The sequence below is a fragment of the Xenopus laevis genome, chromosome 8L (genome assembly GCF_017654675.1).
Source record: "Xenopus laevis strain J_2021 chromosome 8L, Xenopus_laevis_v10.1, whole genome shotgun sequence".
NCBI classification, from domain to species: domain Eukaryota; kingdom Metazoa; phylum Chordata; class Amphibia; order Anura; family Pipidae; genus Xenopus; species Xenopus laevis.
Genome location: NC_054385.1, coordinates 18,451,489 through 18,467,111, shown reverse-complemented (window position 1 = coordinate 18,467,111; position 15,623 = coordinate 18,451,489). Strand labels below are relative to the sequence as shown.

Sequence of the window (15,623 nt, the reverse complement as noted above, 5' to 3'; positions counted from 1 at the left end):
GCATACTCTATTTATCAATTTCACTTTACTTCCAGTCTCTCAAGGCAAGTGCCTAGGTTTTACATTAGAACCCTCCCCAACATGCCCAGCCCACCTGAACAAGGCATACAATTTCTTTTTCTGGAAAATTGAATCTACTGCTAAAACAACTACTGTACCTGGCTTTATCCTCTCTCTGCAACGTATTACTAACTAACCTCAAAGTTTCTAATTTTCAAACACTACTACCCATAATATTTCACCCACATCTAACGCAATCTAATCCCCTTCACTACTGTCTCTCTCATGAAACAAAAAAAGGATACATTTCACCTTATGTGCCAACTATGTGTCCCTTTAGAGTCAGGGCACACAGGCAGATTTGTGGAGATTAGTCGCGCGGAGACAAATCTCCTCTTCTTCGGGGCGACTAATCTCCCCAAACTGCCTCCCCTGTCTTCCCGCCGGCTAAAATGAAAATCGCCGGTGGAATGGCACTCTGAGCGATTTGTTTTCCGAAGTTGCCCAAGGCAATTTTGGGCAACTAAGGAAAACGTCCAAGTGCCATCCCGTCGGCGATTTACATACTAGCCAGCGGGAAGGAAGGGGAGGCAGTTCGGGGAGATTAGTCGCCCCGAAGAAGAGGAGATATGTCGCTGGGCAACTAATCTCCCTGAATCTGCCTGTGTTCCCTGACCCTTACTATAAGCAGTGCCCTTTGATCCTATTTCATTTTGTAACCCTTGTGTAATTAATTTATTCTATACAAATACAAACTCAAACTATCTGCATAGAAAATTATTCTATTTCTCTACTTTGCCGATCTACCAAGCTACAACAAACAGTGCAGATTGCTTACCCGGAAACTTTTGTGCATTCTTAAAACTGTAGAACAAAATATAAATCTCGTGAGAAGTAAACGCAAGAATTCATCTCCAAAGAACTGAAGAAAAGCTTGATCTGAAGGTGAGAGGAAAGGAGTTGTAGTGTATTGACGCAAAATTATGATGCCCATAGTAAAAACAAAAAAGATTCATACCCCTTGTTTTTTGCTATTCAGCCCTTGTATATTGCTGCTACCTGCTAAACACTGACATAAATGGAGAGTGCAGCGGTTTATCCTGCAGGAGTAATTATCTGCCGAAAATGCAAGTGTGTGGCTTCCACAACCTGCGACACTTCCAATTCAAGTCAAATGCTTAACTGTTATTGCCCTTCGCAGAGACAGATTACTACTCAGCATGGTTTACTTCACAGATCAACATCACACGCCATTTTCCGCTTCATTTTAAACAAACTGATTTTGCTATTGAACGTGTGCTCCATACATAATCCAACTTGCCGTCACCTACCTATAGAGCGAGAGTGTGTCAATAGCTGAGCAATATCCCTGTTGATTTTTCGGACATGATCCTGACATTTTTCCCATAATCCTTTGCGCATGCTGGAGAGGCCAGAGATGAAGAGGAATGCCATGAGTGGATTATTAAGGAAGAGGGTAAATAGGCTTCCACGCTGAGAGTGATCTATGAGAACAATTACAATGCACAGTCAGTGGCTTAATATAACATAAGAATAAAGGTGACCATACATGCAACAATAATCGCTGCTTAGTGGCTCTCCGACCTGCCTGCATGACATTTATCTGGTGAATATGGGGCAGGTACAGTATCAATAAGACAGGTCTGAAAGTCCTGTTGCATAAAGAGTACTTTGGTGCATCAATCCAATCTGGTCTGACAGGTTTATGAAGGCCACACTCAATAATTTCATCCTTGGCCTTAGGGAACCAGAGCAGCCTGATTTTGCCCTGCATGTGGCCAAATTGGGCCAAGACTTGCTCTTTTGGAGACTTCAGGGGCCGATCTGGCCATGTATATCCGTTTTAATGTTCTGTATCTCATACAACGGTGATATGTGCTTTCACTCAAACTTTAAGTACAGGGGGACTGTTTCAGGACCTTTGCCTGAGGGCTTCACTAGATAAACTAACACTATAATAATGCTTTTATTAAAATAAACACCTCTTGGATGGGTATGCTGTTTGTTATGTGCACCTCCTATCTCATATCATAAGTCTGAATAAACATACTAAACTGGGGGTCTCACTTCCAGCCTTGCACCAAGTTCATGTACAGCTTCAAGATAAAATTCACTATGAAGGGCTGATTTCCCTGGTCAATGCCAACCCATATTCAGATGTCTTCACTTTATTGATGTGCGGGTCGGGTTTTTCAGGACCTGCACTGGGGTCCAGCCGCACCTACCTCCTCCCCTCTATTTATAGGCCCATGCCTATAAAAATAGAAGCTGGAAGCAGAAAGCCGGCAGTGTAAGGTCACGGATGGAGAGAGCAGGAAGAAGAGCTCAACCTGAACTCGCCTGTGACCGGCAAAAGAAAGTGCTGGGGTTGGCCTGAACCCACCGACCCGAGGGTGTTGCCCCAACCTTTACATCACTACTTCACTTGTCTTCTAGCTAATACTCCCATGCTGGTTTCTTGTAATTGGATTTGTCAGTATAAAATAATAAATAATAAGAGCTTTATGAAGATAGAAAGCTAAGCATGTGCAGCATATGTGACTGCCGAAAATCTCTGAGGGATACAAACAAATCATGATTTTAAAAATTAATATTTTACTTTAGGCTGGTCTTGCCCAAGCAGGACATTCTTACAATCACCCTGGTCAGCAATGTGTAGGGAGGAAAAACAAGTCACTAACAAAGTGATCTTTTTGTATGGCCAGGAAACAGAAGTTGGGTTATAGACACAGACTGATGGTTATAGACCTGGCTTTACCTTGCAAGGCCTTGGGATATGCTGTAGGTGATAGGAGACACACCAAAGGTTGACCAAATAAATTGGTGAAATTCTGCAAAAGAAAGAAACTTGGATTGGAATACTGAGCAAATGTGCCCTCAAAAAATGCGTAGAATCGCAAAGCTTGATATTATACTTTGTTTATATAGAACTGACCTATTCAGCAGCACTTTATGGATATACCTGTACATCTTACACATCTGACCCTGCTGCATAATTCAATGCAATGCCAGAGAGGCTAGAACACAGAAGGAATTCTGAACTAGTTTCATCAGAAGGTGATTGTAACAAATAACAAATCATGAAGCAAATGCATTTGTGGTGTCAATAAAAGCAAAACACAGGGACACAAGATTGCCACCAGCAACTCTAAATAGTTTAGAACTACAACTCTCAGCATCCAGCTGAAAGCTGCAACGTTGGCCTTTCCTTCAGGATTATAGACATTCCAAAATCTCTGTACCTACAGATACCCTTCTAACAGGCCCAGTTTGCCATGTTCATCTCAGAATTCCCCCTCACTGGGGATATCGCCAAGGATAAAAAAAGAGCAAGACCCAAATAATATTGAGCTACAAGAATACTAGCCTAATACTGTATTGAACTGTTTAGAAGACATAATGCTAAACTCTGATCTGCTCTACACCCTCCCTAACCTACCTTCAATAACCCTCCACGTATAGAAAGATCAAGGATCCTTACTAGGTCCCCAGCCATGAGGTCTGCTCCCCCTATTGGTATTCCACTGTGCTTTACTAAAGTATAAACCTGATGGACATAGATGGTTTTCCAGCACAAACTTTTTTTGGATGAGAAGGTATTATAAGATTTCAATACAAAGCTTTACATATGAACTTTCTCAATTTACTTTACACTTCTATTAGAAATAGGTATCAATACCTTGTAAGCCACACTGTTTGAAGAGTCCACAATGATAAATAATGGTTTCCTAGTGAAAGGGTAGAGATCGCCTGGATGAAGGCTGCAAAACAAATGGTCACTGTGTGTTAAATGTACATCAGAAACAAATCAACTCAGATTATGACAAGGGACACCAAAGCCAGGCTTTTCTTGAGCAACAAATCAGGGCTGCAGCCTGGCTTTCAGTGCAAAGTCCTGATTTTTATCCATATAGTTGAAAACAAGACATTTTACACATCTACTCTCAGCCAACCAGTGGCCAGGTAAGGGTTATGGGAGTTTTAATGCAACACCAGTTGCAGGGCCTCACTTTGCACATCCCTGATGTAAGTATAAGGCTTTCAATTTTTTTAATTATTTGCCTTCTTCTTCTTACTCTTTCCAGCTTTCAAATGGGGGTCACTGACCTCATCTTAAAAAACAAATGCTATATAAGGCCACAAAAATATTGTTATTGCTACTTTATATTATTCATGGAATATGATTTTAATAGTGAACAACCCCTTAAAGGGTATTGCATGGCATCATAAAACAAGGAAATTACCAAGGCATTTTAATGCACCTAGTGAAAGCAGCATATTACTTGAAAACAAACAGCCCTGTGTCACTAAGGCAAGATTGTAATACTTTTACAAATTGCAGCACTTTTACAAGTGTCATTTACCTTGGAAGGCCAGTGATCTGCAATGGAGACCAGTTTTCAAACAATGTGCTCCAAATGCCTCGTCAATCTCCTTGTGCATTATTTGCATGGGCACACAATATATATTAAACAAAATGTGACTATTACCTTGTCCAAGTGGTAGCAGTAAAACATGTAATGTTGGTTAACAAGCAACAATATTACTAAAGACAAAGATAAACATGCATGTGCATTGCTCTCACCAAAATGCTTCCAATACATGTATATCATTCTGTCAGTGTTGTGCACAACAATACACATACAAAAGTCTCCTCTCACCAGTGCATCTCTTTATTAGACTGGTTCCTCTTGTGCACTGCGTCCCCGTTTACAACATCCCGATTACTGTTGGTCAGGACCCCTCCGAAATCGTAGGGACCTGCAGTGAAGTAGCAACAAGGGAGCTTCAGTGTGCAGCCTGGCTAGTGCTACTGTGTATGGGGTTTGTGGATGAGATTACAGCCTGAGCAGCTAGTCATCTCAGGGAAAGGTGCAAACTGCTAGCGAGAGACTGGTGAATATGTGCATGAACATAAAAATAATATTTTGGGAAGAAAGTCATCATAATTTTAAGTAGTGTAGGGTTCATTGTTTGCAGATGACATGGCATTTCCTACCATGATATGGCACCTTCACAACAGGATCTAGTTAACTAGCCAATTTGGGAGGTTAAGTGGCAGATGATGATGAGATTATGCACCTGGAATGTAAAATATGCAGTCACTTATGCCCTTAATGGGACTGCACTAGCCAAATCCATAATAAAGAAGGACCTACAGGAACCCGTGGATAATTAAAGTAGCAAACAATGCCAGTCAACAGCAAAAAGAACAAATAAGGTTTTAAGCTTTATTAAAAGGGGAATAGAATCACAGGGCAGAGAGGGTCATTTAAAATATGCTGTGCAGTTTTAGACACCAGTGCTCAAAAGGGATATTACTGAATTAGCGAGAGTTCAAAAAGGGGCAACTAAGATGGTAAAGCATACGGAAAGTCTCGGTTATTAATAAAGCCTGGGCAAGTTGGGGATGTTTACGCTGGAGAAGAGGCGCTTAAGGGGAGATATGATAGCTATGTACATAACTATATAATAAACTCTGATACTTTATTCAACAGTAGGTCCTTCCTGCATACACAAGGGCATACATTTAGATTAGGAGAAAGAAGGATACATCCAGGGGCGTAACTATAGAGGAAGCAGACCCTGCGGCTGCAGGGGGGCCCAGGAGGTATAGGGGCCCCATGAGGCCCTAATTCATATACAATTTCAATAAATATTGGAGAAACAAGTCAACCTCTAAACATTTTGGGGGCCTGAAAAATAATTTGCTGTGGGGCCCAGTAATATCTAGTTATGCCACTGGATCCATCATAATATTATAAAAAGTGTAATACAGTAATGTTGTGGAATTATTTCCCTGAATTGGCTGTTAGCTGGCATATAAATGAGATAGGATCAAGATGGGGTAGGATGGCTTTTACAACAAAGTTGACCCACAGACCGGTCCGACTGCATTTTTAGGATTTGGGAAGGGACTTTTTTTTACCCCTCTGAAGCAAATTGCAGAGGCTCCAGATGGGGTATTACTTGCCTTCCTCTGGATCAACTAGCAGTTAGGCAGGTTTCACTTAGACCTGAAGGTTTAACTTGATGGACCTTTGTCATTTTTCTACCTTAATTTCTTTTACTATGATTACTACAATGGAAATATATTTCTGACCCAGCTGTTGCACAAAATACAATTCCCAATTTGCCCCTGATGAATTTGATGTTGAATGCACATGGGGACTTTGGATTCTGCAAAATGTTCACAATCTTTAGATTAAAACATCACCGTGAACAAGCCCTAAATTTGGGCTTTTGCACACGTGTACCGAGCAGTCACTGTTTGCACACTATCTTTATAAAAAAGTATTCTCTGAATATCAGCTACATACACTATAGTTGTGATGAGTGAATTTCTTGTCATACATTCATTACAATCTATAGCAATAAACATACACATTTATGTATACTATATGGAGCTAAATTTAAACTTGTATTAAGGATTTGGGAAATAGTATTTAACAGGTAAAGATCAGTGTTACTATTAATATATTTGGTCATGAACAATGGATAAAGACACAGACATATCATCAAATACATATAATTACAGAGGCAGCTTTGTAGAGATAAGCATTATTGCACCCTAGGCCTGAGATCTCTGGGACTTCTTGGTGAAGAACTGGATTGTACACAACTACGTTTTCATAGGGATAATAAAAAGTATACATTTATTACTTAATAAGGTGATTTTCCATGTACTTACGGTTATTTTCTTCGCTGGAAGGCCCTTTAATGCTATTGCAAGCAGCGCAGTAACTCAAAAGTCTGGCTTCTTCTGTAGTCTAGTCTGACCTCCATTCTAGAAGGGCAAAACTTTTCTAATGGAACGGAGAACCTGGCCTTGGGAGCTGCTTTTATGTAAAGGTTTATTTACCCTTGGAGCAGTCCTTTTTCTGTGTTTTTTTCTAATGGAAAGGTTAGTCTCGTTTTAAGTGTAATATTAATAAACACACAAAAACACTAACCTGTATTTTCTGGTGGGGATAGGAATTCTCTCTATATTGTACCCTAACCAGGCTTCCTGCCTGAGTCTCTCCCTGCTCACTTATGGCTCTGGGCTCAGATTACAGCAGGGAGGGGAGGGGGGTAAGAGGAGCAAACTGAGCATGCTCACGCCCGGGGCAAGTAGGTTTAATGTGAAGGCAGGAAGTCTGATACAGAAGCCCATGAGTACACAAAATAGAAGGAAAGAAAAGCAGTGTTTCTTTTGCCAGAGGACTCAAAGCAGCACTACTTTGAGGGTTTACAGGTAAATTCAGGTGGACCTTTCTGATAAAGCTTAGTTAGTTTTAACCTTCACTTCTTCCTTAAGGAACTGTCTTTTTCTTGTAAGAATGGAATATGCAGTGACAGCGAACTGTAAGATAATTAAAAGGCTCCTGTGCAGCAGATTCATTTTAAAAAAAAAAAAACATTTCCTAAATTGCCCTCAATTCATTCTTATTGAAATATCCTATGGCTAGGAGTGCACAATCAGATAATTATCATGTGAAAACACTGGCTCACATATTTTCCAGTGATAATTTGTGCATTCAATGATGCACCCATAGGTGCAAGCTATTTCCACTGGAAGGAATGGAGGGCAGTTCCGAACATTTTGTTATCCATCATCCAAGCTGAAAAACACCCATTTAGCCTTAACTATTAATAGCTTTCAAACAGTGTCGATGATTTGGAAATGCACAAAACCTGCACTTAACTGATCGCTTTTTTGTATTTTTTCTTATAGGTGATAAAACATGGAAATAGTTGCTTACAAACCAGTTCTGCTAGTTAGCCACTGAAGTCCCAGGTAGCCTGCTACAGGCCTTGAAAAGTTTATAAATAAAGTGCAAGATAAACACAAAATAAAGGGCAGGTGTATGGCACATGCGTATAGAAAGAGACTATGTACTATGAAAGAAAAGCAAACATGGATGTGCTAAGAACATAAATGGCAGGACAAGACATACATAATGATCCTGTAGTAGGGTGCAAGCTCTTCCATGAGACGGCTGCTGTACACCTGCACTACCACAGCAAGCTGCAAGCTCCAACTCTGCTCAGTATTAGCCACACTTCATGCGAAAGCCATGCACACAAAGACTGGCAAAGGATTTCATGCGTTAGATAAAGGAATGCATGTTTAATCCAGCTTTGATGGACAGTGACATGAATGTGGCATCTGAAATCTATCCTATGAAAAATTATAGTGATGGTCCCTACATGGTTATGGTTTAAAGGGCAACACATGGTGCTGACAGCTTTGGCTTAAGGCTTGTGAATTATGGTTTTGTTTTTCTACAACTATGTTTTTGTTTTTTTTAACTCATCTCACCATAATAATAACTGAACAGTTAAAAACTTACCTAAATTACTACTGTAAACAAGACACTAAAAGCAGACAATTTTGGTGAACTTCCCCTTTAAGATAAGATTATTGTTTAAATCAGCCTGCTAACCCGATCTGAATCACTTTCCCATAAGTGAAGTCATACAGTAGTTTAGCAATCTGAAGCTGGCCATACGTGTAGCGATGTACAATTTCTGTAAGTGTATGGCTGGGCTGATGAGCCCGACCAATATCCATGTACTATGCTTTGTGGACTGGCCCTTTTCAAAAATCTACTAATGTTGTCATCTGCCACTTTTTGCAATGCAAATGAGGAGCCAACCTAATCTTCAGGAGCCTTCCCGCCGGCTAAAATGTTAATCGTCGGCGGGATTGCACTCGGAGTGATTCGTTTTCCAAAGTCGTTAGGCAACTTGGCAAACTAATTCGTTTCGAGTGCCATCCCGCCAGCGATTTACATTTTATCCAGTGAGAAGGTAGGGGAAGGCAGTTCGGGGAAGAAGTCACCCCGAAGAAGAGAAGATTTGTTGCCGGGCAACTAATCTCCCTGAATCTGCCTGTGTGCCCTGACCCTTGGTGCCTGAATTCATTATTGTTAGAATCTTTGGTACCTTTGCTTTTACTCAAACTGAATTGGGATAGATTCGGGGAGATTAGTCGCCCGAAGAAGAGGAGAATTGTCGCCGGGTGACTAATCTCCCCGAATCTGCCTGTGTGCCTTTACTCTTAGTGCCTGAATTCATTATTAATGTTGGAATTTTTGCTACCTTTGCTTTGACTGGGAAACCAAGCATTACAGGAAACTCTTCAGTGGGAATGAAGTTTCTGTGATTTTTACTCTTTTAAGGGTCAGGGCACAAAGGCAGATTCGGAGCGATTTGTTTTCCGAAGTCGCCCGAAATTGTGAGGAAACTTCGGAAAACGAATTGATCCGAGTGCCTTCCCGCCGGGGATTTACATTATGGCCGTCGGGAAGGCAGGGGAGGCAGTTTGGGGAGATTAGTTGCCCCGAAGAAGAGGAGATTTGTCACGGGGCGACTAATCTCCCAGAATCTGCCTGACCCTAAGGCTAAGGGCACACTAGGCGATAGCGCCGCGATTTGACTCGCGGCGACTTTTCGCCGCGACTTTTAATCCGCAATCGCTGGGGAAACTTTGGCGCTGGCGTCTATGGGGAATCGCGTCAAATCGCCAGCGTAAAAACACACGCGGCGATCTTTTTTCTATTGTCGCTCGAAATCGCCTAGCGAGGCGATTTCGAGCGACAATAGAAAAAAGATCGCCGCGTGTGTTTTTACGCTCGCGATTCCCCATAGACACCAGCGCAAAAGTTTCCCCAGCGATTGCGGCTTAAAAGTCGCGGCGAGTCAAAACGCGGCGCTATCGCCTAGTGTGGCCTTAGCCTAATAATGTGTTTTGCTATTTTTTGACAAAGAGTGCTAAAACAAAAGCTCAGAACCATTATTTTTTTTAATGAAGTTAGTGATCCATTTTGACTGCTGCTGTACAAATGCAGCAAATCCAATTATCTGTAAATGTGCAACACTAATTAAATAAAGCTATTAGAAAAGAAGAGGACTTCTGAGCAAACTACTTTTCGTTACTCAGTGAGGGAGTTCACTAGCCATTTAACCAGAATCGATACTGGTGACTGATCACAAGAACAATCTAACAGGAGTTCAATGAGGTTGACAGAAGCAGGCCTGTTGGCTGGCACATATTTGCCTTATTTGCATCTCTTAGCTTTATGGATTGACTAATAAGCTTCATATACAAACTATTCTCTCTATTAAAGGATTTACAATAAATACAAATGCAATCTAAAGCCTGCTTAAATATTTAGGTTACCTTTACAACAAATTGAAATTTTTTATCCAATCGGATTTATCTCCTGGTATGAAGTAGAATCTGTGAATCATAGGCCAGTGATCCCCAACCAGTAGCTTGCAACCAACCACTTGGATGTTGCTCCCAGTGGAGAAGGAGCTTATTTTTGAATTCCTGGCTTGGAGACAAGTTTTAGTTGTATAAAAACCAGGTGTACTGCCAAACAGAGCCTCAATGCAGGTTGACAATCCACATAGGGTCTACTAAATGAGCAATCACAGCCCTTATTTGGCACCCCAGGAACCGTTTTCATGCTATTGTTGCTCCCCATCTCCTTTTACATCTGAATGTTGCTCAGGGGTTCTAAAGGTTGGGGATCCCTGCTCTAGGCAGTGTTGGCCTGGCCACGCAGGCCTCTAAACAGCATGGGTGCTTTTAACATTAAAAAAAGTAACTGTAGCCACTAGTCAGTGTGTACTAAGAGGAAACTTCCTGGTTACAAGCCATTGAACCCTTTAAACCTAAAGCTAGAGAGAAAGAATGATTAGAAGCAGGCTTGGAAACTGCTCTTTCAGACTTTTTATGCTTTCTTTGTATTGTAAGCTTTGAATCTACACAAAGTGATGGGTTAGATGAAGATGTCAGCATTGTGCGATTATGAAGGCTTTGTTAGTCCCTGCACTGCTGGAGGGCCAGCGTTACAGAGCAACATGCTACTTAAGCCTGGGACATGCAGAGCAGGCCGCTCCGGCAGTGAGGTGCTCATCACACAGCATGGAATAAAGAGAAGTGAAGCCCTGTGCACGACAGGGAGCATTCCTTTATCGTACCTTCATAGTCAGATCGACCTGTAGGAAAGACGCCTGTAGCAGACAGGTAAATCAGAAGGGCGCTGTTTGCAGGCAGCTCCTAAATAAGAAAAGACAATGGTGTGATCATAATGCAACCAAATATGGCTGTCTGTGGAACCCAAAGGAACAGGGCTTAAAGTTAAACAATTAAGATTTCTGCAGAAAGAAGCATTAGGTGTTTGATCTTGTTTTCTCAGGGACTGAGCAATAAATTAATAACTGGTTCTTTTACTGCACATGGGCGAACTTAGTGCCTTTTATTACATAAGAAGGTTAGCCACTAAATACATGACTAACCTCCAAACCGAGGCAGGTTACAGGTTGTCCAACTCTCATCATCAGCCCCTTAAGGTGGCCATAGACGCAAAGATCCTATCATACCAAATTGAGGATTCGTATGATTTTCGGACCGTGTGGGGAGAGTCCCGACATTTTTCGTCCGGCAGAGATCGGTCATTTGGTCGATCGGACAGGGCCGAACGTTCAGATTACCCCCGATATAGCCATGCACATTAGTAGCATATCGGGGAAAGATCGGCTCGTTTGGCAATGTCACCAAACGAGTGGATCTTTTTGTTTATGGCCACCTTTAGTAATAACTATCTGCCAATCAAGTGTTGCTAAAATGAAGTAAGCTTTATCAGAAAGGTCTATATAAATACACCAGTAAACCCAACTCAAAGTAAAGCATTTCTGTCCTTCTATTGTGTACACATGGGCTTCTATATCAGACTTCCCGTTTTCATCTTAAACCTCCAGGGCTAGGGCTTGAGCATGCTCAGTTTGCTCCTCTCTCCCTCCCTGCTGTAATCTGAGCCCAGAGTTATGAGTGAGCAGGGAGAGACTCAGGCAGGAAGTGATGTCACACCAAGCTAATATGGCAGCTGCTATCCAATACAAACAGAGAGAGCTTCTAAAGCTGTTTACTCAGATATGGTAAAGCATTGTGCAGAATAAATATTCTTCAGTAGCTTTCCTTCTCCTTTAAAGCTATCAGAAAGTCTAACATTTGGTCTTAGCCTATAAACATGAACATTGCCTTCTTCTTTCTTACATATTTTTACTGAGCAATGTTCCCTCTAATAATAAAGTGTGGTATGCAAAAAGAATTTTGCGTGACACATAATTTACTACTTATTTGCACCAACCCACCTTTCTGCCCACAATTAAGAAAGATCATTTTTGTGGACATCACTAAAAGGACACAGAGTTAGATATACTTTGTATGTTGTATTTGCGTGCGCTGACCTTAAATGACGCAGCCAGGAATGTGTAAAGTTGGCTGAAAGTTGGCTTGTACAGTAGATATTTATGGGGGTTTTCTCTCTTCATTGGTTTCTCAGCTGGGTCCTGTGAAGTGCACCAAAAATTACTTCCATTACAAGGTGTGCTGCATATTGGTATGTAGAAATGATCTAAGCAAAGGTTTGAACTTGTTAAATGTGTCTTTTATTACTTCAGCTACTATATATGTAGCAGTACAGTTTATGAGCACAAAGGGAACTGATGTCTATTATAAATGCTCCTTACAAGGTCTACAATAGAGCCACTGTGAATATTCACATTAACAAATGGAATATATTATACTGGGTGAAATATGGCTACATGAAGACTAAACTGGGTACGCTGGGCTTAATGTCAGATAAAATATTTTTAACTATATGGTTACATGCTAAAGGAAATTATATACAGAAGCTCTGCAAAAGTGTATTATTCAACACTGACGTAAAAAAAAAAACCTGTGTAGATGAAAACAATTTGTTTTAAAAATGACTGTCCCTTTAACATAAGGGGTAGTATGCTCAGCTATTTATTCTACAGTAAAAGTCATGTAATGACAAATTCTTCTTGTCTGAACTTACCTGCAATCCTGGTTTATTCATCTGAGAAGTGAGGTTCATGGGTTCCCTCTCTAGAGCTTGTAACATCCGGAACATGTCTATTGTGAGCTCACTGAACTTAACCTGAATGTGGAAAAACACATCACAAACAGTCCAATGGTATTTAACATTGGCAAAAAGTATTTTATTTAACCAAATCTTTGCATATACAGGCATGGGATCCTTTTTCTTTGTAATAATAAAACAGTAGCTTGTACTTGATCCCAAATAAGATATAATTAATTTTTATTGGGTTCATTTAAGGCTTACATTATTTTCTTAAGGTATAAAGATCTAAATTACAGAAAGATCCGTTATCTAGAAACCCCAGGTCCTGAGCATTCTGGATAACAGGTCACATACCTGTATAATGGCACATAAAACAGTATTTATCCAAATGTTGCCATGTACGCAAACCTTGTCACCGGCCTTCCTATATTTTTATAATTTTTCCCTATTAATAACATTAGGATGAACCGGCCAGGCCGGTAATATACCGGCCAAGTGGCAACTCTACTTGTCACATAGGATGAGGTTTGGCCAAACTTTGGCATGTATGATGAGAAACAACAAAGGGCAGTGGGGTGGTTGCACAACTTGGCAAGTATATAGCATTGATTAACACAATGGATGTATGATGGCAATTGTTCACATCATGCCATGTATGATGGCATTTGCTTAAACTGGGTAGCACTTCAAAACTCCAAATCCAAATGCTTTGAATTCACATTTATTGAAGAAACATGTGCACAACAATGTTCACATTAAAAAAAATCCTTCCTCAAGTGCAAACATTTCATTCATCATGAGCACCCAAGGAAAGATTTGTGTAATCCACCATTTCGCATTTAACACAATAATCAACTCAATCATTATCAAATACTGTTATGTTGTGGGAGAGAGCAGGGCAACATTACCAATAGTGCCAATATTCCATGCCTACGGCTTAGTCTTGAGTGTGGCTGCTTGCCCTAACATCCCATGTTACTGGTGAATGGTAATTTCCCTGATGTTGCACACGCTAAGATTCAGGGAGATTTAGTCGCCCGGCGACAAATTGTCTCTTCTTACTTCAACTAATCTGCCCAAAAAGCCTTCCCGCCAGCTAGAATCTAAATACGGCACTTCGGAAAACGAAACGATCCGAGTGCCATCCTGCCGGAGATATAGATTATAGCCAGTGGGAAGGCTTTTCAGTGAGATTAGTCACCCCAAAACGAGACTATTTGTTGCCAGGCCGGGCAACTAAATCTCCCCGAATCTTAGCGTTTGCCCTTACCCTTAAGGTAAAGTTTAGTGCTAAGGAGTGAGTGTGACAATCGAAGACATGATTTTGGAAGGGTTGTCTGGATACTTTTAGCAATAAATATTGTAAATTGGTATTACGCTACAAACTGGCATGTCATATACCATTGTGGCAGGTAAGATATTTACACACACCATGGCAATTACCCAAACCTTGTTATAGAAATGAAAAGAAGTAAAACCCCTCTCTATTCAATTGACCACCAATTAAAGAAAATTCAAGTATTAGTGCAGCAGTGTCAGAGTTTATTAACAGTTTCGTTAACGGTTACTAACCCAGTGTTGCTTCAATTATTGGGCAGCCATTGCTGGGTTACCCAATAAAGTGCTATGTGCTAGGTGCTAATAATTCATTAGCAAACACGTGTTGGCACACTGGGAAGCGCTTTTTGTGAAGTCTCCTGGGCGCTTTCCTTATTTTTACTATTGCAAAATAATTTCCTATTGATTTTAAACCTTTGCGACCGCATTGATTCTTCTTTTATAATCTTACCTGTTATCCAATGGCACTGTGGGATTTGTAGTTATATAGGGAAGATTAGCTCTCCGAATTATAAGATAGCAAGGTAAAATTGAGACTACAGTCCCCAGTGACCTACTTTCTCCTCCGTGTGGGGTCCCAGACTTAGAAAAATACAGGCAGCTAGAACTTGGGACTTCTCCACCTCTAACAATTTTCCTATTCCTCCTTTCTCTCTCAATGCTGGTCTCCTTTGAATAATTTTATGCAAACGTTTTTTAACACCCTATAACTTTAACGGGGGTGTATGGATTAATTATTACTCACCAATTTTTATGCAGTCTTCAAAGATTACCTTAATTGATTTGCAGCAATTTTAATGAATTTAGTAAAGTTTACTTTTTAACAGTTAATCAGTTATTTACAATCTTCTATAATGAATGGATTTTAATGTGTGATATATAAAAATGAATTAACTTTAATCTCACCTGGGTCAATTTAATCCTGGTTATTTAAGTTAACTTCTTAATTTCATTTGAAGCACTAGCACTTTATAGCACAATATTAATTAATCCTGTTACATGATTTTTAATTGCTAATGAATTATTAGCACCTAGCACATAGCACTTTATTGGGTAACCCAGCAATGGCTGCCCAATAATTGAAGCAACACTGGGTTAGTAACCGTTAACGAAACTGTTAATAAACTCTGACACTGCTGCACTAATACTTGAATTTTCTTTAATTGGTGGTCAATTGAATAGAGAGGGGTTTTACTTCTTTTCATTTCTATAACACATTATTTTGGTAATCACACCTCTTTCGTTCGGAAAACGTATTGCTTTTTTAGGAAGGTACACTGAACAATTCTTTCTTTATAAATTACCCAAACCTTGCCAAATACCTCATTTCTGTTTCTAAACTAAGCATTGTACTGCTCACGTCTTCTTAAAAGGAGA

General features: G+C 40.4%; 1 protein-coding gene across 1 annotated transcript in view; it reads right to left on the bottom strand.

The window, feature by feature from the left end:
- LOC108698239 (protein SCAI) overlaps positions 1-15,623 on the bottom strand; it is a 77,903-nt gene that overhangs the window by 1,869 nt on the left and 60,411 nt on the right. The window contains exons 9-16 of the mRNA XM_018229573.2: positions 12,882-12,983; positions 12,268-12,369; positions 10,999-11,077; positions 4,683-4,782; positions 3,701-3,782; positions 2,780-2,852; positions 1,332-1,505; positions 839-939 (exon numbers count right to left, since the gene is read on the bottom strand). Coding sequence (XP_018085062.1) covers positions 839-939; positions 1,332-1,505; positions 2,780-2,852; positions 3,701-3,782; positions 4,683-4,782; positions 10,999-11,077; positions 12,268-12,369; positions 12,882-12,983 — 813 coding nt within the window. The remainder of the gene's footprint in view (positions 1-838; positions 940-1,331; positions 1,506-2,779; positions 2,853-3,700; positions 3,783-4,682; positions 4,783-10,998; positions 11,078-12,267; positions 12,370-12,881; positions 12,984-15,623) is intronic.